Source organism: Podarcis gaigeae (assembly GCF_964106915.1).
Source record: "Podarcis gaigeae genome assembly, chromosome: 2".
Taxonomy (NCBI): domain Eukaryota; kingdom Metazoa; phylum Chordata; class Lepidosauria; order Squamata; family Lacertidae; genus Podarcis; species Podarcis gaigeae.
The window spans coordinates 76,777,090-76,804,131 of NC_139679.1; the positions used below are offsets into that span (position 1 = coordinate 76,777,090).

The 27,042-nt window shown below is 39.1% G+C and overlaps 1 protein-coding gene and 1 long non-coding RNA gene across 7 annotated transcripts in view; one reads left to right on the forward strand and one right to left on the reverse strand.

The window, feature by feature from the left end:
- LOC310838932 overlaps nt 1-12,422 on the forward strand; it is a 34,378-nt gene extending 21,956 nt beyond the window's left edge. For 2 of the 3 annotated variants that reach the window (XR_014561225.1, XR_014561227.1), the window contains exons 3-4: nt 2,614-2,717; nt 3,144-3,871. This is a non-coding gene — a long non-coding RNA (uncharacterized lncRNA). Of the gene's footprint in view, nt 1-2,613; nt 2,718-3,143; nt 3,872-12,277 lie in introns of those variants that run through there. The other variant, XR_014561224.1, reaches the window with a different exon arrangement.
- The window catches only part of SFMBT1 (Scm like with four mbt domains 1), a 75,327-nt gene that overhangs the window by 17,761 nt on the left and 30,524 nt on the right, over nt 1-27,042 (reverse strand). Inside the window, exons 1-9 of one of the 4 annotated variants that reach the window (XM_083726750.1) lie at nt 26,052-26,092; nt 19,636-19,788; nt 15,287-15,381; nt 7,182-7,422; nt 6,608-6,696; nt 4,427-4,673; nt 3,087-3,184; nt 1,594-1,695; nt 3-153 (exon numbers count right to left, since the gene is read on the reverse strand). In XM_083726750.1, the coding sequence (XP_083582876.1) occupies nt 3-153; nt 1,594-1,695; nt 3,087-3,184; nt 4,427-4,673; nt 6,608-6,696; nt 7,182-7,422; nt 15,287-15,381; nt 19,636-19,663 (1,051 nt within the window). In that variant the 5' untranslated portion in view covers nt 19,664-19,788; nt 26,052-26,092. Of the gene's footprint in view, nt 1-2; nt 154-1,593; nt 1,696-3,086; nt 3,185-4,426; nt 4,674-6,607; nt 6,697-7,181; nt 7,423-15,286; nt 15,382-19,635; nt 19,789-25,543; nt 26,093-27,042 lie in introns of those variants that run through there. The other 3 variants (XM_083726749.1, XM_083726748.1, XM_083726747.1) reach the window with 3 other exon arrangements.

Sequence of the window (27,042 nt, forward strand, 5' to 3'; positions counted from 1 at the left end):
ACCTGGTGGAGGGCTGAGATGCAAGCCATTTTTTAGACTCCATTGCACAGGGAAAATACCAGGACTGTTGACATGACAGACGTAAGACCGGCTTGTGGTATATTCTGGTCGCAAATCATCTATTTCTACCAAAAAGTATTTATCATTAAACACCTGCAAAAAGACAAAGGAATGACTTTGAAACGAAGTTCACTTTACTAACATATAAAACTTTCTGAGTCACTGTCCTACTGCTAATAGTGGGTTGAATCAAATGTTAGTCTTATTAAGAGCAGACACACTGAAATGAATGACCATGACTAATGTTCATTAATTAATTTCAGCGGGTCAACTCTGAGGAGGACCTAGTTGGATACAATTCTTTGTTATTTATTGGCTAGGATACAGAGCCGTGTTCAATGTGCCCAAGGACTGAGCATGCTCAATGGGGAATTAACTAGTTTTCTTTGAACAGCCCGCCCGCCCACATGAAATACTACACACGGCAGTTACAAAAGTAATCTGTCATGAGGAATGAGAGAAATACAACCCTGAAAAGCTCTTTGAGCATGCGGAACCTCATGCTTGTAAAGTACCTCAAACATGATCAGAACCTTGAAGCGTTTAAAAAGGAGGATATAGCGAAGTGGGAACATGCTCAGGACAAACATTCCACATTTATATAGGAAGAAGCAAGACAAAGAGGGCAACAGGATCACTAAAACACCAATAAAGTTTAATAAACAGAAATTAACACCCTTTTATAGAAATAGAATAAATACATAAATAAAAATGGGCTGATTAAAACAAGGAATTCCCCCTGCTCTAGCCATATAAAGTAAAATTAAGAAGGTGGAAAAGTACACTTGATCCCATAATTCCAAGGACTCCTCCCATGACAAGGATGACTCATATGAACTGTAATTAAACAAGATGAACACAATAATGAGCTGCTGAAGTTGATTAGATTGTGGGCAGCAGAGGGACTGTGTTAAATGTGTAGTTGATTAGAAAAATGCACCTAGACAGGAATGGGACTGTGAGAATGCCATCTGAATTTCTCAAACAGATAAGCTATTTTATGTGAAAATTCTGATGAGCCATCTTAGAAGGAGTAAGATATAGAAACGTAAAGCATGTAAGGTAAAGGGAATGCTGGGTAGGCAGAAAAAGAAAGGTTGATACTGTTGACAGAACTTATAGCTGCTCTGACAGTTTACTGCTGAGAAAATGACAAGAATTGTGCATCTATTCCAGACATTGTCATGACACCTAGACTTGTAAGAGTTCTGAACTGAAAAGAAAGTTACTTTTACAACAAAAAAACCAAGGGGGATTGCCTATGGACATATTTAATTTATGGCGAGTACTGCATATGGGTCATTCATTGCAATAAATCATGAAAGAATAGAAGACCCAAAAGTGGGGACCTCATTAAGGAACTCAAGGAAACATGTCTTTATTTCCTAAGAGCACTGAGTGTACACAAAATTATATTAAAGCGAACAGGACCAGAAAGTTACCTTGCTGATGCCAAATGGGAAGATGAAAAAATAAAGTGTGTTTAAAATGTTACATCTTGGAGCCAGAGAACTTCAGAATATAATTGGGTACCTTTGTAACTGTGGCTGGCGAGATGACGAAAGGAGCTTTGGGATCAACAGCTTCTAACTTCATGTTGACAGAGAACGAATGAATTCCAACAACAGGTTTGTCCTAAAAATGACAACACAAAAATTTTAAATTATCATTGAGGTCCTTTGTATCATTGAAACAGAAAATTCTTCAAAGTAGAAGAGATGCCTGGTATCTTCCACTAGCACAAGAGACGACATAACCTTATCCTTTAATATTTCAACAAGAATCACACTAGTTCATCCTGGCATTTCAAAAGTTATTTCACTTACAGGAAGCCAGCAAATGAAAGTTGGCAGCAATTGCTCTCTTACTAAAATGGACATTACATTTTTTCAGTTCAGCGAGACTGGGATTTGACATAATACTTTTCACCCAGGAATTTCTAATCTGCAGCATAATGAAGGCATTTAGAAAACTCTCCTGGTTTGCAGAGAGGCCATTTAATGTAAAAACAAAAACCCAGTCCAGGAAACTCTTGTCACTTGAAATTGAACAAAATGAACTAATCTCTAGCACAGAATAAAATAAGTATAATGTCACAGGCAATCAACCGTAACTTTGCTTGGTTGGGATAATCTTATTTCTGAGAGGCCTGCAATTTATGATGTTTTCGAAAATGTGGGAGGTCACTTAAGGCAAACGTAGGTTAATGGGAAAATATACCACAGAATCAGCATTAGCTCTATATACTGCCTTCTAGTCAAAGGACCAAATCATAGACTTCCTTTTCCCCTTTGACCTAGCAAACTAAGACCAACCTAGAGTGTCATCTGTACTGTGCCACCTAGAAACCAAGTTAAGACATAAAGAGCATGCAGTGGTACTACCTCTCTCCACAGTTATGGAGTGTGGTGCCTCTGAAAAACATGGCAAAGTCAAAACACCTTTAAGAAAGTGTTGCAAAACTCTTATTTGGTTTGGAGTTTTGTGTCTGTAGCTGAAGGAGTCAACACTGTACCCATTTTATTTGATTTTAATATGTCATGTATATTTCAGGTGCTCGTTTACCTCAGCCTATAAGACCCAATGTGCAATGAACTTCATGCAGCTTGCGCAACAGAAGGAACCAAAACCCAATGGAGCCTCCTGATGGAGGAAAGGTGGTGATTTTCACTGATTCCCACTTCCCTTGCCTCCTCCCATACTATTCCAAAAGGGGCCCCAACCCATAGCTGTCAACATTTCCCTTTTTTAAAGCAAAATTCCCTTTTTTCCGAATAGGATTCCTCGCAAGAAAAGGGAAAAGTTGACAGCTATGCCCCAACCACCCAGAACAGCTTCTCAGCGGGCGCACAACAAATGACTCTGAAAATCACTATCCTTCCCTGCTTTCCTCCAGCAGGAGTGTTTTGTGGGTGGAGTTCAACTGATGTGAACTCTGCATCTAGGTCTTTATATTTAACCATACCATTTGTTAAAAGCACTCAGGCCGGGTGTAGTGATCCGATAGCAAATTCCAGCGCTTGTACCTTAAATAGATCAGTGGGAACCAAAGATTCTTCTTCCTCCTCTTTTATTTTTTCTAGGATATCCTGCCATTCTGCTTCAGTCTTCAAATGCCTAACAGCTTCAATAAAAGAATGGTAGTCTGAGTTAAAGTGCCACACTTTTAAAAAATGAGTCCATTACACTACACGACTAAGTTAACGATCTGAAAATCAACTCAAAAGTTTCCCCTCCCCCATTGAACCCTACTATGAGCCCTACATTGAATGGTTTTTAAATTGCCCGCAATGCATGCTTGCATTTTCCACTGAGACTTCCTTTTAATAGTTCTTATGCAAAATCTTTTAATTGCTTTTTTACATAAGCAGTTTGGAGATGGAGTTGGAGGGGAGGGTAAATTGCTGATAAGGAATCCTTAAACTTATCTCCAGTGCACTATTTATGTGTGCCCTTGGATTACGGGCCTAAAAGTGCATCTCCATACCCAGAGTGTGAGCAGAACAGAGCAGAGCACAGCATGTGTACTGCTCCAAGTTTACTCACAGACAACAAAAGAACTACCAGACTCTATGTATCTAGAGCAATTTGCCTGTTTTCATGGCAATTGTGTCTGCAGCTCAGATAAACTTTAAGAAGAAAATGCAAAGCCTCCAGGTTTGGAACAGTCCCATGCTATTCATGTGATGTCGGCAAAGACACAGTATGATTTCTGACTAGACTGAAAGTTCCTTAAATTGAGACCACAGAATACTGTTCGAGGCTAATGAAAACAAGCCCAAGGGAAGACAAAGACAAATTCATGTATGCATGCATTCTCTTTTTCCTGTCCCTGCTATTTTTCCTTATTGTATAGCTCTGTGTAGCATAGCATACTAGCAAATGTCAAATCCCAGAGATTCTCTGTTTGGTCTTGTCAATATACCCCAAACAAGAGACAGGGGTACAATATAGGGAAATTTACGTGTTTTTCTATTCTTTTAAAATAGCTGCTCTGAGCAGATGACTCTTGTCGGCAATTCCAAAAGCAAGTACAAGTGTGTGTGTGTGTGTGTGCACGCCTCAGTTTTTGAGCGTCTTGGAGGCCGAATGTTTTGGTTTTCGAACACCGAAAATCTGGAAGTAAATGCTTCCGTTTCTGAATGCACCTCAGAAGTTGAACTTCTGAGGCGGCTTCCTGTTTGAGTTTTCCATACTTTTGAAGCTTCTGTATTGAGTTTCCAGTTTTCAAACGGTCTTCCAGAATGGATTCCATTCGAAAACCGAGGAACCACTGTGTGTGTGTGTGTGTGTGTGTGTGTGTGAAAACACCAAAAGCTTTTCTTCTTCAGACCTTGCACTCCAAATTGAAAATGCAGTTTTATACCTAGTGGAGGTTCAAGGGTGTATCCTTGTTGAGTTGCCCAGCCCACTGGATGGAGAAAGGGATCCAAATAGAACATCCATAAGTCATACTGATCTAAATCTCCGAGTCCTTCATAACGTAGTTTGAGCCTTCCACCAACATTTTCCAAAACATTGACTATCCAAGCTCCTAGAGAATCATTCAAGTGCTGACATTCTAGTCTTGAACCGGGAGCAATGAGATCCAAGGGATTATTCCCTCGATGGAGCTGTGGAGGAAAGTGGAAAAAGGAAGATAAATGGTAAGCTGTCCAATCACCTGCCTTGAAAAGCTATCAAGACAAAATATCCATCTTCATTGCTTATGCTGAGTTATACACAGACATCAACTATGAATACTGTTGGGTCAGCTAACGAGTTTTCAGGAATTCTGGCAAGATGTGGAAATGTAGTCCTATTTCCTATTCACGGCACTGCAGCTTCCACTTAAAAGCTTGATAGGCACACAGTTAAGATCATGGTAATTTGTAATTCATATAGGGAGCAGGAACCAGCATTTGTCTTCATGCTTTCTTAACAAGCAATTTCAAAAACAATTTGGGGCTGGAAAAAATGACCTACTGTTTTCTTTAAAAATGCTTACGCATCTTTATAAGGGAAAGATTAGCAAATACTATTGGTTGCACTTGTTTTAGGAAGGACACCTCTGCCATATTGACTCTATAAATATATTGTTATGCACTCTATCCATACAGTCAGATCTACTTTCTCAGCCTTCTGTCTTTGTGATGCTAGTGCCTATGACACAGGTGTACTCTCTGCCAGGTTTGTGATTACTGTGGAAGGACAAGGAATCTGCCATTTCCTACCATCCTTCCCATTAAGACCTTGAAATCATGTCGGTGGTTATTGGTAGAATGGTTGGTTATCAACCTTCTCTTTAAGCATGTACCCTTTTGAACTGGAACTCATTGGTGTTTCACCAGTTTCCTCTCTTCCAGGGGGTAGCTGAGTGTCTTGTGTTTTAAACTAATTATTATGTTTTAATACTTGTATTATTTCACTAGATACCACTGCTAGGCTGTTTTGCTGAAAGATTAGCTTTCCAAAACAGCAAAAAAAGTATAAGAAAACCTAGCAATGGAATCTGAATTCACTAATTAGCCCACATAATCACAAATAAATAAATGAATTAATAATAATAATAATAATAATAATAGTAATAATATTAGGTTAGGCTGGCCTCAACTAGAGCCAGGGCCTTCTCGGCTGCGGCTCCAATCTGGTGGAACACTCTGTCACAAGAGACTAGGGCCCTGCGGGAGTTGTTCCACCAGGCCTTTGGTCAGGGTGCAGCCTGACTCCCTCCTCTGGCAACCTGCTTAGAATCTTGCTTAATTAGTTGCCATTAATTTGATTTTAATTGATTTTTATAATGAAATATTTTTAGAATGTGTGAATATCTGATTGTTTGATTGTTGTTAGCCGCCCTGAGCCCGGCTTCGGCTGGGGAGGGCGGGATATAAATAAAATTTATTATTATTATTATTATTATTATTATTATTATTATTATTTATACCCCGCCCATCTGGTTGGGTTTCCCCAGCCCCTCTGGGTGGCTCCCAACAGAATATTAAAAACACGATAAAACATCAAACATTAAAAACCTCCCTAAACAGGGCTGCCTTCAGATGTCTTCAAAAAGTCAGATAGTTGTTTCCTTGACATCTGATCTCTGGCTATCTTTGGAAGCATGCGGGAAAACTTGTCCAGTTTCTACCAGAACAAAATGTTTTTCTTTTACATAAAAGCAGGAAAGCAAAATAGGTCGGCTACATCAAAAGACCTTCACTGGAGGAAAAATACCATTTCGAAAGTGTGTAGTTTTTTAAAAAATAAATAAATAAATAATCATTATAGTATATTCTAAGAAGGGCCATGTCCCATTGAATTTAACATAATTTAGTTCTGAGCAGACATGGTTAGGAATGCTGCTTAAATTATATGTTTACATTTTATTGTGCCCTTTTAAACGTGAATCCTCAGCTGTCAGAACATTCACTTTGTATAGGGAAAAATGAAGTTGTACCAGAAGACTATTGTAGCCGCAAAGTCTAACACAAAAGGCTTTAATATAGGTATTGGTTTAAGACGTAATAAGGGTGAAATATTTTTATTGCTGCCAATCCATGTGAACACTTACACCTTCTAGAAGAGTGGCAGGAGCACTGCATGCTCCTTTCAGAGTCTGCTGAAGGAATTCCTCCTGGTTAGAAATTTTATCTTTGATGCCTAAAAGGGGGAAAAAATGTTGTTCAGTATTTACTCTTCCTATCTTGTAATAACGTAGCACATTTATGTTGAGGAAAGTCAACAGCAGGCCCCATGTCCAATCCTAAGAATATTTGCAACTTTTGTATTGCTCAGCAGCAGAACTTGAAGTTAGTAACATTTTTTGTGTGTGATCTCAACCATCATTTTCCTAGAGGTCAAGCAGAGGAATTGAACTATCTCAAGCACAGAGACAGATATGAATGGGTCCAACAGGTACATTAACAAATAGCCAAGTGAAAACAAATTCATCTACAGCTGTTTCAGCCAAGTGATGATAGGGCAGCTGTAATCGACACAAAGCGATTCTTAGTAGAAGTCTATGGACAGCTGAGAACAGAAGATTATGCAAAAATCTTAAAACAGGGCTTTGTCTCCTGCAATACATATCACCTGTAGGAGGTTTACTTTATTGAAACATTCTTCTCCCCATGGTGGACTGTTACCTTCAGGCACTTTGAGAGTCTTCTTGTTCTGCTCACACCACCCAATTGGATGCAAGTCAGCTGTCATGATGTCAAACCAAAAGTCTGCCTTCCTGTCCTCTCCATACCCATCATATCGCAATAGCAGTAATGGCCCACAAGTGGTAATGATTGTAGCAATCCAGTATGTATCAGGGCCAGGTTTGACAGCAACCTCTAGTTTCATGCCTGGTGCAAAGCCATTTTGCAGGCTTGTGTCCACCTAAAAAGAGAGAGCAAGCAACACATCAATGCATGGCTCCATGGTTGCAATTTGATCACTTAATTTTAAAAACATTTTGCATGGATCTGGAACAACTTTTTTAAAAAAACACAATGATGTAGAAACCAAGGAACAAACTTTTTTTGGATTTGCTTTTGGTCAATGAAGAACCAACTGACAATGGGGTACCTTGGGAAAAATTGGCCACAAAATCTGGACACAATGATAAATGGCAAAGCAGAAGTAACATTAACTTATTTCAGAAGATTTTATCTCAACACCCAAAGGTAAGCTAATGCAGCTAGAAAACACCAATGACATGAGTGGGCAATTAAAAATAATAATTCTAAAATATCCATCGTGTGCTATCCAAACTCAGGAGAACAGATTAAATTTAACAGACCAATAAGGATGCAGAAAAAGCTTTTTAGTGATCTGGTGACCAAGTGAAAATTGTATAAAATGGATAGAAAGGTGTTACTAAGGATTGGTAACAAAGGAATCTGCTTCTCAAGACAAAACCAAACAAATGTGGATTAGGAAGGAACATCAGAAATAAGGAGTTTCAAACCTATCCCAAGAGAAAGGTGATTAAGGTTAGATGACAAACATAACTGGTGACTTAGAAGGCAACTGTGGAAAATTGTCAGAAAAATTCAAGCCTGCAGTTTATGATGAAAACCTATCAGTCCTTGAGTTTAGACATTGCATAAAAAGTAAAGGAGACTGAGAAGAGTAATTTACATCCTATAATAAAGCAGGACAATGTTAAAAACAACAACACCCCACCTTAAACCTACAGCCAATAAATACATAGCATAGCAGACCATATTACACAATTTGATTTATAAGCATGCAGCAGATAATATGTTGCTTAAAGCCAAAGTGAATTAATTTTAAATGATCATATCACACGAGTTACTTTCCTCTTCAGCTGACGTTAACAAGGCCAATCATATGTACATAACCAGTCCCAGCACTTTAATCTCATTTCTTGGGGGGGGGGGAAGAGTAGGAAGAAAAGAGAAGCTTTCCCATGCATTTCAGTGTCAAGCATTCACACCTCTCTCTTTGCATACAACATGTGTAATAAGGAAGCCATTATTAACTAAATTTGATTCCATTACTGGGTTAAATAACAGAACAGTAATAGAATATAAAATTCTGACACTTTTGAGTTTGGCATAAAAACTTCAATGTTTTCTCAGCACAAAATATAACCCCCCTTTCCTTACCAGACAACCCCTTTTCGAAATCCTATTTTTATTTATCTGTGTGCCACAGTACAACATACCACCACATGATCACCCCCAACTTGAATTAAAATTTTACACTTGTAAATCCTACTTCTGTATAGTAAAGAAAAATTGCTATGCACTGATCCTTAACAGGATAGCAAGTTCAATAAAATAACTATTTGCATCAGGAGTAAAAACAGCATGTAATCCTCTCCCCAAAACAGAACCGAAGCTGGTGTCCCTTTCCATTAGATAAGCAAATGAAATTACTTTGCAGCATGTCATATGTATCAGGTTAGCTTCAAACCCATTCTACTGTTGTATTTTACACTGCGTTAAAGGAGAAGTGTGCCTGCTAACATATATTGCCCTCCCCTTCTTTCCTGCAAGCATGGCATGAGATGCATCAAGCAGTTGAGGCAGAATCTGTTTCCTAATATGTCACCCACAACAATGCAAGAAAGGAAAGAGAGAATGAATCCCTTTCTTCTGAGGACATCTATGTGGCAAACATGGTAGGAACAACCAACAGCAAGAGAAAGAAATACAAGCAATTACAAGCACACTCAAAACAGGATTCACATCTTATTTGGTACAAATATTTACGGCTGGAATATTTGTGGATTAGAAACAAGATACAGTACTTATTATAAACTTGTCACTCATGCTCAAACAGCACCCTCTTATGGCAGTCTGGTAGGATTGCAGTGGGATGAAGAGTGAAGGGAACTAATTTCGTTCTTTTTTATTTGTGAGGGCATTCACTATGAAAAAAATAGTTGCAGGTGACCAGCTGTCTAGGAATGCAGGCATCCAAAATATAATCTGTAGATGTGACTGCAGCAATTATAATACTGATAGATTAATTACTTGGTAGATTTATAACTATTTAACTATTTATAACTATTTAAATATAGTTAATTAAGCACACCTCTTTCCCCTGGCTTCTAATGGTTGCAAACTTCAGACCAGAAGACATATGTGAATAAGACTAAAAATAACTTCCTGATTTAAAGTGTGGTGATTTAGACAACTGTGTGTGTAGCTATTTATCTATCTATCTGCATATTACTTTATAGTGACCATGTTCACATGTAATTGTAAATGAAGAAATGTGCTTAATAAACCATATTGTGCATAGTTACTCCCATTTCACTCCTCCCCTAGAGGGAAGAGGCTTAATTCTGTACCAGGAAGCTTAATTTCACACCTGAGCTTAGGATCGTGGTGTCTTTCTCAACAAGCCATGACTGTTAATCCGACTTGTTGTTGCCTTGCACATCAAGGCTTGCTAACTACAAACTACAATCCCAGGTTCAGATATTACACTAAGCACACACCCTCTCAGTTTGTATGTATGTTCATGCCGGGGGGGGGGGGGAGCAAAGCAGAAGCAATCAAGCTACATGCATCAGCACACAGCACATGCACAGTACTGTGGCTTATTAAACTAAACTTATTGGCTTACTGTTAAGCAAGTGGAAAAGCAAATTGATTAAGGGAAAAAAATATCTTCAGAATACAGCCCTAAGAGAATTGCAACCCCAGTTGCATAGAAGACTGCAAAGGTATTACGTTAAGCCTGCCACAGGTTAATTACAGGGCAAGTATAGTTTGCACAGGTTCACAAAAGGCATTGATTTAGCCACAAGAGGGCAACCTTAGTTCTGTAAGGATGAAGCAAAAAGGTGCCAGTATAGATACTGAATAATTTGTGAACATGGAGAAACAGTGTTCCAATTTGGCTTAAATCCTTGAAGCAGCAAAGGCTTTAAATCTGTAAAGCAACAGTTTAGCTGAGTAAAATTGCGAGTGATATCCCAGCTTGAACTTTGCCAACTTTAATTTTTTTTTAAGACTCCCTTGGATAGTCTGCAGTTGTGATGGACTTTTAAACAACAAAACGAAAGAGCAACCCAGCCAGAAACTGAAGTCAGAAGCTACTTCAGCATACTTCCCAAGTGAAATATATTCAAATATTTACTACGAAAAGTAAAAAATAAAAAAAATAAAAATAAAATTTAAAAGGCCATGCCAAGAACAAAGCTCTATATTGCTGGGCAACCACAGAATACTTACCTCTAGCTTTCTGCCCATTCTTCAACTCCCATCTTCCACAGGACTAAAGCCCTTTATTTATTAGTCTCTTCTGCAGACCCTTCTTTCAGGGATGACATGGGGCCACACCCATTTCCAAAACTTCTTTGAGTTTCAACAGCTTCTTTAAAAAAGCCCTGTCCCTGATACATGCTACTTCTGCTGAGCCACACATGGATGTCTCAGCAACTCTACAGGGCTTATTGCAGACTATGATGAGGAATTCATAAGGTATATGATAAACGTACAGTGGTACCTTGGTTGTTGGACATAATCCGTTCCGGGAGTCTATTCGACTCCCAGAATGAAAACCAAGGTGCAGCTTCCAATTGGCTGCAGGAGCTTCCTGCACTCAATTGGAAGCTGCGCCAGATGCTCGGCTTCTGAAAAACTTATCGGTTTGCAGTGCTCGGGAGCTGATTTGTTTGGGAGCCAAGCTGTTTGACAACCAAGGTACCATTGTATGTGCCGACCAATATGGGGGCTCTTTTGTCCCAACAAGCTGCTTCCTTCTTCCACTACCCATTTTGAAACTGTCCAATCAAGAGCACCTAGAGAAGTAGGAACAAACCAAGCACTGTCCTAAAACCCAGCACTTTGCTCAAACACTTTTGCCGCCTATAATTTCCAAAAGCTACAATTAAAAAATATGATAAATTTTATAGCAGCCAAACCAACTTAGGTGGGTTGAAACGACTGTGGAGGCTGCACTGACAATGAAGCTTTGCAAGTTCACTAAAGGAAAACAGTGGCATACTAGATGAGGATGGACTAAAGTCACAAAGGCGTGAACTAGCTTTTAAAAAGTTTATTTCAGAATACAATCCATTAAAACAACAATAAAATTACTAAGCAACAGTTAATAACAGTAGCAATCAGGTTTCTCCTCCAAATACCTCCTTAAAGGTAAAGGGACCCCTGACCATTATGTCCAGTCATGGCCGACTCTGGGGTTGCAGCCCTCATCTTGCTTTATTGGCCGAGGGAGCCGGAGTACAGGTCATGTGGCCAACATGACCAAGCAGCTTCTGGTGAACCAGAGCAGCGCACGGAAATGCCATTTACCTTCCCGCCGGAGTCGTACCTATTTATCTACTTGCACTTTGACGTGCTTTCGAACTGCTAGGTTGGCAGGAACAGGGACCGAGCAACAGGACCTCACCCCGTCACAGGAATTCGAACTGCCGACCTTCTGATCGGCAACTCCTAGGCTCTGCGGTTTAACCCATAGTGCCACCCACGTCCCAAATACCTCCTTAGAAAATGTTTAATTAAAAAAAATACATTTTTATGTTATAAAATCAAAATAGCAGCAAGAATATTTTACTAGGGAATACAGAAAACAGAGGAGAAACGAAGGAATCTATATATAAAGGAATATTTTAAATGAAAGAAAAAATAATTATAGTTTTTACAATTATTCTTGGAAGGGGGTCCCTTTAAGAGTATCTGATCAGTTTCTTCAGTATTATTTCTAAAGAGAAAGTGTTGACTATTATTTCATTATCTACTTTCCTCAGTGCACCTGAATCAAGTGGATGCTAACAAATTTCATTGAATCAAGAGCTACCCGATTCACATGTCACAGATATAGGCTGCTGGTGGAGCCTGCCTGGGTTTTGTATATTTGTAGAGAAAAATAAAACCATGCTGTTTGACCATAAATGCATTGTGCCTACTTCATTTATAAGCCTTAGTTTATGAGCTAGCTTTTCCAATATTGCTATACAGTATGCCACACTTGATAATACCATGTGTCTAATGTGGCTCCCAAGTGTCTAACGTGGCTCCCAATAACTCTTTCTAAGTCCTGGTTATAATCACCCAGCTGAAGTGAGCAAATTGCTTATTAGGTCCTTATTAATTAAACCCAAGTTATGTTCCATACAGAAGTTTAGGAAGGCGAACTGAGGTGTTACTTGAAGATTAGTATCCCCACCCCCCAGAAAACTATGTTCCAGAAATCCTTACTTTTCTTACTGTCCCACCACATATGGAAATAAGTTCCAATTCAGGTGCAGTTCCTCCAGCATTTTATCTTCCATTTATTCTGTGCTGATACTGATTGGAAGGGTGATTTTATCCAGATGTCTCTCCAAGCCTAATTATCTGTTTGTATTTTAAAATCCTGTTCTCAGGCATCCTTTAAACCCTGTGTTATACATGTATCAATATTTATTAGAAGATATCTGGCACCTTCCTTAATAACTGTTCCCAAGCAGTTACCTGTCTGGCTGCAGATGTTTTTACAGCTGCTTTCGCTATGAATGATGAAATGTCATTCAAAATAACCATTTGTGATTTCTCGCAGAATGGTCACTACCAATTTCTTTGGTCAATGAAATATTATTTTTTATAAAAACTGCACATTCCGCAAAACTTTTCCACTTCCCAATCATTAATATACCATAAATATATCTTTATTATTAAAAGGAAGTGGTAAATCATGGGGATCATAGGGGAATATGCTGGCATTAATACTGTCACCTTTACTAGATTTTAAAAACTGTTGATATAAATCTGCTTTTAATACACTGTATGTTCCTAAGTTTAGTTTTTGAAAATGGATGAACTTTTAAGGGAATTCTGTCTATCTCATACTGTTCTCAGTACACCCACTGTTTAGTGTCATCATCACTGATGTATAGGACCAGATGTTTAAACTGATGTGTCTCATAATACAGGGTAATATTTGGGATTATACATTCACCATGCAAGGACTGCTTATATAACAATGGTCTTTTAAGCGAGGGTTTCTTATATTGAAATATATAGCATTTTAATTTTCTCTGCCATAGGCAGAGCTGTTCCAGAAGGATCCAAATGGGCAATTACTGAATCAGATATGTCACCATCATTTCATAGCTTTTAGCTATGAGTCTATCCATCAATGAAAGTTTCTTCTGGCTAACACTGTATTTTGTAATTTTATACCAAATAGGGCCAAAATTTTGAAAAAAGAGGTTTGTTAAGGTTTTTGGATGCCAAAATATCTAAAATTATGATGGCATGTGGGGATATTTAATTATTTAAAAACAAATGTTTTGGTGCTTCAGGGCTCAATGAAAACTCAAACTCTGATTTCTTAGCATTTACTCAAGTCCTGCCACCATTTTAAATGCTTCTAATTCAGCAAGCAATGGTTACACGGCTTCTAGCGGTATCGCTGTGGTTATATCAATGCAATCGGTGTATAGTAAAATATATATATTAATGTCCCTTACCCTGCACTGTATTTAAATGTTTGGATGACCTTATACTTTTATTGCCACAGATCACTTCCTGGTGGCGAGCAAAATCCTTCTCCAGCCAAAGAGGGCCCACAAAGCAGAAAGGGTGGCCTCAAATAAACACTGCCAGAGCAGCCATACCTAAACTTTGTGAATAGTTCTCTGATTCCGTTGAACACGCTCTACTGAACTGCCCCAGTGTCGAAGCAAGGTGGAACCACATCAAAGAGCCAAGCTATAACATGGCTGTGCCTTCTTTTGACAAGAGAGCAGCAGATCGCCCACTGGTTTGAAGCCAGCATTAAGGATTTAGAATAGAACCATGTGTATCTTTTATCTTTGTTGGAAGCCGCCCAGAGTGGCTGGGGAAACCCAACCAGATGGACGGGGTACAAATAATAAATTATTATTATTATTATTATTATTATTATTATTATTATTATTATTTCTCCGGTAACAAGTCACTGTTCAGGGTGTCAGTGAAAAAGTGATGCAGATGGGGAACTAAAATATCTTTAAACTTTTTGTAAAATAACCCTGTACCTGGCGACTTGTTAAGCTGCCTAATATAGCTTCTACAGTCAAACCTCGGATCCCGAACACCTCCGTTTTGGAACATTTCAGCTCCTGAACGCCAAAAACCCGGAAGTAAATGCTCCAGTTTTCGAACGTTTTTCAGAAGCCAAATGTCCAATGCAGCTTCCGCTTGAGTGCAGGAAACTCCTGAAACCAATCAGAAGCTGTGCCTCGGTTGTCAAATGCTTCAGAAGCCGAACAAGCTTCTGGAACGGATTACGTTCCACAACTCAGGTTTGACTGTACGACCTCAACCACTGTTATTTGCATATATAAGGAGCTACTAGTTTCTTATTCCAGCAGAGAAAGTGGCACAGAATGACTAGCGCTGGATACAACCTGTTGCCCGTATAGGGCATTTGTACCAACTGCAAGAGATCTTATTCCGCACCAAATCACAGAAGGACAAAGAATCAGTGGCCACTCTCTTTGAAAGTATGAACATTAGCCATTATTTGGATTGATCTCTAGCACCAACTGAAACACAAGGGCTGCCATGTAAGGCAAAGGACAGAAGCTCCCCACTAATGCCACATCCCCCTAATGGGACTTGTGAAGACATTTCAGAAGGCCAAATATAGGAGCAAAAAAACTAAACAGCTGCATTTTGATTTCTCAAACATACGAAACCAAAAGAGCTTCTTCACATTATGGCTCTCTGGGGATTAGAGCTCAAATAATGCATAAAAAAAGAGAGGAGAGGCTGACCAGATGCTCACTTACGTGTTTAAACGAGCCATGAGGTGCTGCTGTTGCTCCTGTATCTTCCAAATACTCCTCCCAATTGAATTCTGCTTCTTCCACACCTGATCCTGCATCTGTATTAAGCCAGAAAAAACACACAATAGCTTTTAGGAGAAACACCAGTTTGCTACTTTAAATTCCTTACTTGTGAAGGGGTTGCTTTGGAAATACACTAAATGAGTATATTAAAAAGCCAGATGGACACCTTGTTTGTTAATACAGGTTTAGGGAACCTAATAAAACTATGCAAATATTCGGATGTATAATGCAACCAGAGATAAGGATGTCAACAAATTCCAGAATACTGGGAGTGGGAGACTACTTAAGATTGTACAGAGTACAGTGAGAAATTTGACGCTACAGATGCCACCTGTCCTGATCCAAGCCACTTATGTTAGCAGCCAGTGTGAATTACTGAAGTCCCCATGTTGATTTGGTGTCCTTGACACCCAAGATGTACTGAAGGTACTTCGGTAAGAAAAACCACTTGAAGAGGTACAACACGTATCAAAAGTAATTGGAATTCTGTGAAAAATAGGAACTATCTGCATGTTAAATTGGCTGAAAGCTCAGCCAAAAACACGGAACAGCAATCAAGAAAATGGCAGGAGGAAAAAAGAGAACATTACAGTAAAAGCTTAGGTGGTGGTCACTAAGCAACTTGCAAATACATGAGGAGAGGGCAGCAGCTCCTTCACAAACACATTTGATTTGTGACATGTCTGTAAGTAGTACACCCTTGATTTAATATGTGACAGGATCAATCCTTAAACAGATATATAGCTCACAAGGCCTGGCTGGGCTCTCTTTCCTTAACAGCTATATGTAACGCTCTCCACTCCAAAAGTAATGCCTCACGGATGAGTAGATGGGCTTCATTAGCTAAGCTCAGACTGACTATACAGTTGGTGTCAGATTTTGCAGTTACCATTTCAATTTGTGTAGCTAGTTTGCTCCCACCAAAGAATAACTTCTGTCATGATTTTAAATGCACATAGACACCTTATATACAGCAGGTGAGGTGTGTGCTGAGGTGTCTATATGGGAAAGATGGGTGGTACCAGTATTTTACAGCACAATCTTACAGCCCCACCTGCGCCCAGTAACAGAACTCAATTAAAAAAAAAAAAATACATTTAGTTATATGAAATCAGATCTGAATTTGAGAGATCATAAATTCCTGCTTTTGCTTATTCCTTTTGTTTTTGAGCCAACACACTAGTTCCCAATCAGTATTACACTAACATTCTGGATACCTGAATTGATTTCTATGGGGCGCCAATCACTTCCCCATTAGGGAAGACCAACATAAAAGGCTTAAAAACAAGCCAAGAAGCTCCTTCTCTAAACAGAGGGAGTTTCACTCCAGACTTCTCTTTGTATAACTGGCTAGAGCTGCTTTCCTAAATGTCAGTCACTGCTATGATGTCATTCATTGGTTATCAACGCTGAGAAGACAGGAGTAGGCCAGCTTTTCACAAACAAATGAGACTGTATGTTTTGCTTCACCTCCATAAATGCTAGAAACATTTTGTTTAATGGAATCTGAGAGTCGTGGCTCATGTGGGTGGCAACTGCTCCCCCACAGACACCTACAGGGACCAGGTGGGCCTATGAGCATTCTCTAACATTACCCTGCACTGTGTGACTTCTCCTGCCCCTTTGAGCAACTTGTGCTCATAAAATAGTGACTGTTTTATGTATAAGTGGGTCCTGCCTGGAGGTGTGTCTGAAGATTGGCAGGAGAGGTGCTGTTGTAGCTGTGCCACTGGGGTAGATGAAAGGTGGGGCCTTAGAGTCATCTTGTATGCCGCGTATGAGCATGCATAGCGCGTACCCCATCGTTGAGAGTTCATGCTTTGCTTCTGGGTTGGTATGAAGTGGGCATCATTGCCAGCATAGGCATTGATGGGTGGGCTATGGCGGCATTTCCAGAGACAATGAATGTTTCTCGCTTTTATGCTTTTTTGTACTTTCTCATTGTGTGTCTCCCCCTCTCCTCCTGGGCTGAGCATACGTTGGAAACTGCACAGCTGATGTAGCAGTAGCGTATCCCCTGTCCTGACATAATGAGAGTATAGGATTGCTCTGTTAGTACATAACCAGCTTCACATATAATTCCTTTGTGTAGCCTGAAGTCTCCTTAATTGCATCTTATGTAACTGAAAAATATGCATACTTGTCAGAGATGAATTTCAGGAAACTCTCTGTCAAGTTTGCAAATTCAAAGACATGTTGTAGTAAGAAATTAAGCTGCATGTTATTATTTATAATACCTGGGCAGTAAACACTGGGTTGGGCTGGTTATGAAATGCAGAACAGCAATAGTACTGTCAATGCCGTACTCAATTCTTTAAGGACTAACTCTTCCTCTCACAGGAAGTGAAGTGGGTAGGAAAAAAGCCAAATTTCAACATTAATGAAAAATTCTAACACTTCCAAGTCTCTATTTATGGCAGATTGCATCACCCACATTCAATATACTGCATGCAATGTTACTCGCTTTGTCAGCATATTTATTCCTTGAAAGAGAAAAGGCCACACACTCTCAAAATGTACAGCTCACAGCATTTGAGGCCACAGAATATGAAACCACAATAAGCATTAGCAAAGTTCCACATTCTGTACTTACGTGTGGTTTGTGATTATATCAAGCAGAATCACACAATTCAAGCTCTTATGTGAGAGAACTCATCACCTATGCTCCACCTAAACAAGTTCTGTGAAGTGGGCATAAACTTTAAGAATAATTTCTGCAAATTCAAAGAAGCGATAGCTGTAAACTCTACACTTGTTTAAAATACAGCAGCAGGAAGCAAAGGAGGAAGTCGCCGGATACTATGGAACATTGGAAGTTAAAAGAGCAAAGAAACATAACTGGGACTTCCTCCTCTTTTCTGGCCTTTATGATTTTGAATTTGGGGCAGAACCTTGGCAGCAAGTTTCTTCAATTAGGTTTGAACTGAGAGAAGATGAACTGACTGCGATAGACATCCCTCGAGATCTGAAGACCAACAAAAAGGACTACCAACAGAATAGACAGAGAGAGACTGAAAGAGACTTAAAGGCCTCTGATGTGAGGAATCCCGGCTAGGAGTTTCATGGGAGGACAGTTATTTGGGAAGGGACAGATACCTGGGCAGGGAGGGAGGGGGAAAACAGAATCAAAAAAAATTTTTTTTAATGACTTTTGGGTTTTGTAATTTTGATTTATATTTTAATATAAAAAAGGGGAAATTTATGCTATAAGAACCTTGATCGATCTTAGAAAAAGGATCCAACGTATATAAGAGAACGGGACAATAAAATTGGGCCTAACAAAAAGAATTAAGTTTAAACATAACAAGAATAGGTTAAGGAGAGGAATAAGAACTTGCTGAATTAAATATGGAAATTGGGATGTATGGGGTGGGGGTGGGGGGAAGTCAGGGAAAGAGGGTTATGAAAGTAAGGATATGAAAGCATTTATGTGTGTTTTTTGTCTGTGTCTTTATAAAATGTGAAAATCCAATAAAAAATTATAAAAAAAATAAAATAAAATACAGCAGCAGGAGCACAGAAATGAAAACACACTGGCTGGGTTTAGACATGACAGAACAATGAGTTGTGGTTTATGCACAAGCCTTGGGCTTGTGTGCCCATCCCCTCCCTGTTCCGCTCTAGTGTGAGGAGATAAGCTTTTGCTTCCACTTGCAGAAACACAAATTATCTCTAAACCCTAAACTCTGGTTTATCACAACTATGGTTAGTTGAGACAAGCTAGGTTTGCAACCCATGGTTAGAAGATGCCTTGCTTCAAATACCTATAATCAGGATGAACCATAATTGTTTGGCTTCTGACTCAATGATAAACTGGCTAGTCTACATCAGAATCAAAACTTCCAAACTCACCCTCCAAGTCATCATGGAGGAAAAGAGGTGAAAGAAGAAGTATGTGAGCCCAGAGGCAGGCTGGGCTCATTCTTTTAATAATAAGCCTTTATTATGCTGTACCGAAATGTGGCCATATAGTCACAGCAAGCCAGAGGTGAGGCACAAGGAAACTCTGCATGAGATGAGAAGCTGTTTAGATCAGCTGCTGCTGAAAGATGCCTTTGAGAGCTACAGGCACACTGCAATGTTAACACAAGTGCAGAACACACATAACTGAAGAGGAACTTCAGCAATGGTCTTCGTAGCCCCTGCCTTTGAACTTTAAAGCAACTTTACCCATGGTTATTTTTTTAATCATCTGTGTCGCAAGTATGCAAAACAAGGTTAACTTGTCCAGAATAGATTTACAACTGAGAAGATACCTGTTGGAACCCCAGGTGCCATAATTGCAGTACCTGTCTCATGCTGCTGTTCTCCATTCATCTCCACAGCAATCTGGCAATAATCCTTGGGAGCAGGAAGTAGAGAAAGCCAAACAGTCACTGCCTTGATCTCATCTGCTCTCAGTGTCTTCGCTTCTACAGGCTTCCAGGATGATCAAACAAACACTGCAGAGGAAAAAATTTAAACGTGTTTTTGTTTGTTTATAACTCTGGAACAACTAAACGTCTCCTCCGTACATTTGTGGAATAAGAACACATTTTAGGGGAAAAACAGAGGCCACATCTATTCCACTTCCAAAACGCCTCCAATTTTAAATACAATGTCGAATTATCTTTATAGACATGCTGTGATATATTGCCCATGCCTGAAAATGGCAAAAAGGCAGGGTTAAAACAAGTTGATTATTGCTGTGTACAGGAATCATTTCCCTTACATACATCTTCCTCTTGCCTACTGTACATAAATAACATCTCACATCTATTCTGAATTTTCATGTGCCACTAGAGTTCTGACTAGATTGTATAAAGCAGTTTTATTATAGACAGAACTCAAGTGGTGGTACAAATAAAGTGCTTTTTACGTGAGCAACATCCACTGCATCTTTAATATCTGTCAAATTTTTGTATGAAGAAATCTGAAAATAATTCTGCCTTTGGTATAGAGAAATGGCTTTAATTTGCTCAGTAAAACAGCATGTATATTTTCAGCAATATACAAGTAGTGTGGTTATTAGCAATAAAGAATACTTTGCCAATGATACTTTCCTGGCAATAAGGCCTTTCGCAAAACTGTGTGCATTTCTCTTGGCAGAGATATGCCAGAACTGCTCAGTTAGCCCTTTTCAGAGAGAGGGTGTTAAGCCTTCTCTTTTTAGACAGGTCTTCTGAGTTGTAGAATCCTGCAAATTGTTTTTTTGTTGCTGAATTCTTCATGAAATTTCAAGCTGAGCTTGAAAAGCATATGGCAAACCCATAAAATTAATACATATTTAAAGAGCCAAAATATCTTAACCCAATGAATTTATAGTTTCAACACCTGGAACAGAAACATTCAACTTGCTTTTATTCTGCTCTTTTAATTATGCATTCAACCCCCATCATAACAAAAATAGAAGATATAGAAATCTGGAATGCTATGGCAGGTGTACAACATCATATTAATCTCTGCTACTCTCAAATTATCCTTCAAGATCCTATTAAGAGGGATTGCCTCCAAACGACTCTTAAGCACCACTTGCTTTTGGAGTTCCCTGGTAACATCAAGGAGCACTGGAACAAGCTAAAACATCCATTACTGCAGCCTGTGAACAAACAATTAGATACCAAACCAAGAAACACCAGGACTGGTTTGATGAGAATTACAGTGAGATTGAACACCTTATTGACAAGAAAAGGAAGGCCTTTCAGATCTGGCAAAGAGATAGAAACTGTGCCACTAAGAAAAAAACAAACCATGCCTACACTAAGGCTGAGGCTTCAAAGAAGAACCAGAGGACTAAAGAACTCCCAGTGGATAAAAAAGTTTGAGAGATCCAGCACTTAGCCAACACTCATGATGCACAGAGTTTCTTTAAAGCCACAAAGACCATCCATGGGCCAATAAATCATAGCATATGTCCCCTATGCTCAACAGACGGTACCACACTTCAGAAAAATAAAGAAGCTATTGCACTACATTGGAAAGAACATTACCAGCATCTCCTTAACTGCAACTCCCCCATAGCTTCCGAGGCCTTCTCACAAATCCCGCAAAAACAAATTAGAGATGAGCTTGCAGTATCTTCAAATCTGGGAGAGTTGTGTAAAAGATATTAACCAAATGAAAAACAACAAAGCCAGTAGACCTGATGGGATACCTGCTGAAGTCTTCAAAGGGCGCGGAATTGAACTTACACAACAACCATACAATCTCATTAAAAAAATCTGGGAGAGACAGGAGATCCCAGCAGACTTTAGGGATGCCAAGATTATCAATCTCTTTTTAAAAACGTGATAGAACGGATTGCAGAAATTATTGAGGCATCTCTTTATTAGCTGCAGCCGGCAAAATTCTTGCAAGGATCTTAGCAAACCATCTCCTAACTATATCTGAGGCTACCCTTCCTGAATCCCAAAATGATTTTTGAACTTCTAGGGGACAGTGGACATGATTTTCACTTCTCAACAGCTTCAGGAAAAATGCAGAGAGCAAAACTAACACCTGTATATGGCGTTTATTGACCTAAGGCCTTCAACACTGTAAATCGTACTGCTCTGTGGACTGTCCTTCTGAAAATTGGCTGCCCAGATAAATTAGTGAACATCCTTCGGCTCCTCCACGATAATATGATAGCAACAATCGCGGATAACAATGGCTCTCAAAGTGAACCATTCACAGTAGAATCAGGTGTTAAACAGGGATGTGTTATCACCCCAACTCTATTTATTATTTTCGTCGCCATGACACATTGTCAAAGGAAATCATATATCAAACAGATGGAAAGCTCTTTAACTTGAGTAGGTTGAAAGCAAAGAGTAAGGGTACCACAACTTTCGTCACAGAGCTTCAATATGCTGATGACAACGTAGTGTGTGCACACTCAGAGGATGAACTCCAAACCATCCTAAATATCTTCGCAGAAGCTTCTGGAAGGCTCAGCATCCAAAAGACTAAAACACTGCACCAACAAGCATGTTATTTTAAAGCAGGGGATCTCCAGATGTGGCAGATAGGTGTGTGAGTCCTACAATCTATGGAGAGTCACAAGTCCCTTGCACCCAGGTTCTAAAATGCATTATATAAGGGATTTTATTTTATTTTATTTATTTGTTGAAACAGATTCTTTTGGGAGGTTGTGGACTCTCCTTCACTGAAGGTTTTTAAGCAGAGATTGGATGGCCATCTGTCATGGATGCTCTAGCTGAGATTCCTGCATTGCAGGGGTTGGACTAGATGACCCTTGGGTCCCTTCCAACTCTAAATTCCTCTGATTTATAATCCACTTTCATAAAAGCTACTGCTTTCAGTTTTGGTTTCCATTAAGTAGTTTTTCTGCTGCTGGATTCTTTCTACTCCTCTTTGTATTGTTTGTTAATTTGGTTTTATATTGCTTTATTGCAATTCATTTTATGACTGTTGTTAGCTGCCTACAGATTCCAGAAGAGCAGAATACAAATTTGGATATGGTATTCAGAACCCTGAAGCAAGTAAGGCCTGGAAGCACTGGCTAAAGAAAAGGCATGGCACAAGAAGTGGTTTCTGTTTTCATATCAATAGAGCCAACATTAAAAATTCTTTATACAGTATAGAGCAGGCATAAGCAAACTCCGGTCCTCCAGATGTTTTGAGACTACAGTTTTCATCATCCCTGACCACTGGTCCTGTTAGCTAGGGATGATGGGAGTTGTAGTCCCAAAACAGCTGGAGGGCTGGAGTTTGCCTATGCTTGATATAGACTTCCCAAAATTTACTCCCTAATTGTGCCTAATTTGGTCTCAACTCAGCCGAAGATGGAAATATCTAGGGTGATATTCACCTTAGAGTTAAATAGTGCTATGGCTTCTGCTGCACAATGGAACTTTCCCTCCCTTCCCCATGTGCCCCCTATATCTGTTCTGGGCTCCCCACAGCCTTCTGAGAGGCAGATTTGGGGATAGGGCAGGCCATGCAAGGGGGAGAAGGAGGGCGAAAGTCACATTGCACAAGCAGAAGTTGTTCCGCTCACACTTTTGAAAAAGTTGAATACTGCCTCTAGTCTAGCGTTTTCTTATTTTCTGATTCACAACTTTGGTACAGCAAAAGGGCAACTGAGTATGTGGCTAAATGCTAAATCTTATAAGCAAAGCAACATGCAGGACTGGATGTAGGACCTACTGTAGCAATGCAACATTCACAATGATGCTTTCATTGCCCTGAGCACAACAGCTTTGATTATCACTGAACATACACGGGTGCAGGTATTTTGCAGCCCTGCACACAACACCTAATACAGCAAAAGAAAAGGTATGGAAAGCATATCTATCCCCAGAAGCATCACTTACAACTAAAAATACAATGTCAGTGCTTAGAATTCGAAAGATGTTTCCAACCACACAAGGTACTCTTTCATCTTTGCAACTATCTATATACCTGAAAAACCAGGTTGCTTTGATTTTTTTCCTCTTCTGCTTGAACTTAACTACCTAATTGTCAGCCCAACTGAATAAATGAATTCAAGTTTCCCGAGACAGTTCTGTGTTAGGCTGATCATAGAGCAAACATGGGATGTAATTACGGTGGCAATAATAAAAAGTAACCTCTCTCTTTTCAAGAGTGAACTTCAAGAAAGCAGAACGGATTTAAAAGTACTTAAAAGCAAGACTTGACCAAATGTGTTTTTAAGTTCTAAATTTTAACACCGACAATAATGTCACTTTGATATTTACATGCCACTGGAAGTATGAATGAAATTATAGGTTTTTCATAGCAAAGTGTTCTGCTGTGAGCCTCTGACTAGAGTGCATTGAAAAGTTAACCCCAATAAAACTGACTACACATGCTAGTCTAGGTAAAAAAGAAAAGAAAAATCTTTATTTGGAATGTATATTATTGTGCACATATTATTGTGCACATTGTTGTGTAGCAACATAATCATTAATTACCATGAATGACAACAAGGCTAAAAAACTCAACCTAGAGGTATTACATGGAAACAGATCTATGTTCCAAAAGACATAGCCAAAGATTCTAGGAATGGGTTTTTTTTTCCACCAAGGCAAAAAGGAAAATTGATCTGTTTTCCTGTTACAATACATATCTTGTAGATTCATCTCCTACGTACCCCAGCAGATAATATGATTATTTTATAGTGTTTGCACCTAAATGTAGGACATTAATACAGCAACAACAACTTCCCATTACACTGTTCTGCATACTCCAACCCATATAATTTTACACCAGGTGTCTCCATATACAAGTTGCTGGATGATCGCTTGATGGGAAAGTTAAAACACATTTTGAGTGTTCCACAGGGAGTCTCAACTAGAGTTTACATTAGCTTCATAATCTTTCGAAAGAAAGATAGAAAAATACGAGACTGGTTATATGGTATATTTGTGAACAAAACATTAATAGAAGGGTTCTGGGTTTTCTACTATTAAAATTAAAATTGGCCATTTAAACAGTTGGGCCTCAACGAATCTGGAAAGATTCCTGCATTTTATAATGGCAATAGTTTGTGTTGAGTCCTCTGTTCCCATACAGTTTGAAAGAGTTCTAATTTATCATTTGTATTTGAAATACATTTTTAAAATGAGATTTGTAAAGCCATGTAAAATGCATTAATAAAAAGAACTTTTTTAAAAAGTGCTAGTCTAGAATTAGGTTATCATTTGAGAGCTCTCTCTCTCTCTCTCTCTCTCTCTCTCTCTCTCTCAACAGAAGTTGAGTCCTGAAAAGAACAGAGGAAGGAGAGCAATGAGACTGAGAGAGTAGCATGGGGGCAAGGGGGCTTTAACCCTTGGCTCATGCCAAGGTCCCAAGCCAAATCCCTGATTCAGATTAGGGGCACAGAAGGGGCATATAGTTAAAGCCCCTCCTCACCTATGATCCCAATGTGCCTCTCCCCACACGAATGATTAAAAACACACACAATATACTAGCTGACAAGGCCAAATGACATGAAACCACATCATCATGTTTGGTCGTCAGAAATGTTACACAGAAGAAATAGTGGGTGGTTGTTACGTTTCTTTGCCACAATAAGGAAGCAAACATAATCCTAAAAGCAGAGAGGTATCTCAAAAAGCACACAGAATACTTTATATTAGCTACTCTTACCTATTTCATAAAATCTATATCCCACTTGTCAAAAAAGCGCATGCTCACAAAAATCATAAAAATAAAAATTAGTAGAAACAAAGCATTCAAACAATTAAAACCAGCAATAAACTAAAAACACACCTGCATTCTAGATACCTGCATAATACTGTCTAAACACAAAGAGAATATAGTGACGCCACCTGCCTGATATCACTGGGCAGGGAAACAAGTATTATGTGGCACCTGTAACAGTTCCAGTTCCGCAGATCAAAGCAGTTGATATATTGGGCATATATTAATTGGGTAAACAGAGCTTACACATAAATTGGCCCCAAGTTGTAAAGGGCTTTGTATATTAATATTTATTTTTAAAAATATATTAGCAGGGGGTAGAGAGAAGTCCAGTTAATCAGTAGGGATATAAGGGTGGAATCTGAAATGTGGACTCTTAAGAGGTGGAGACAAAAGGACAGCGGTAGGGATAATGTGGAAAGATACCAGGAGAAGCATCTTTCTATCTCTGAAGTCCTCCAGATGTTTGCCAAAGTCAAAGGACTCTTCATACAATGCAAATCCAGTCTCTCCCCTTGCAAATGATTCAACAGATCAGGGCAAAGGCAAGTCAAAGGCTTAAGAGTAGTGCATTTACTTGGGATGCTGGAATTCCCCAGAAAGGAAGAGCTAGAATGTTCTGTGACAGTTGACAGAGGCCAGGAATGGGGGAGGGGCATCTGGCTAGGAGCCTGGCGGATGTGGCTAAAATTCAGCTTATTTTCAGTGCCCTAGTAATCAGGCCCTGGTACAAATAAACCCAGCCTTGCCTGAACAAATCAAACCCCTTTGGTTGTAATTTAAGCCTTGATCAATTTAAGTTTTTAAAAACACAGTCAGTATAGTCTAAAACATGGGCACCTCATGTTTACTAACCAGCTCAGATGCCGTTTCAGTTGTCCACATTTCATAAGGTAGAGATGGGGAGAACCGTTTAGTTGGATCTGCTTTGGATCTGAATTGATTTTATATATGTGTGTTGCTGTTTTAAAAATTGTTATATATGTGCTTATCCAAATCATTTTTATATAGAGAAATGTTTTAGCTGCTTTTCTATGTGTGATTGGTCTGTGTATGTTTTTATTGTAAATTGCTTAGGGCTGGCTTATGGGAAGTAATTAAAAAATGAAATAAGTATTAAAAGGAAGAAGATTCTTGTGCAGAAGACACCCCTTAGCATTAAGCCCAGCAATTTGTGTTGACCATGACTACTAAATAGAGCTCAAAGTTCTTCCAGAGAAAAATCTTTAATTTCAGCAGCATAATTCAGGGTGGGGTAGGGGAGTTATTCTGCTGCTGCTATTGTTAAATAATCAAGTTCTATAGCTAGAAATCCTTGTTTATCTCCTGCATATCACCCATACATCTACCAGTAGATCTGTATCCACCCCTCTCACCATCCCTGATTAAATTATGCTTACTTTAAGCAATTTGACATTGCTTTTTCTGTACAACTCTGAGGAATAAAATGCTTCAGTGTTGCTAACTTACTCAAAGATGTCCTGGTATGCTGTTGTGATTTTAATACTATGCCTAAGGTTTCTATGCAATTTTCAGCTCTTAGACTCACATGTCCTGATTTGCAGTTA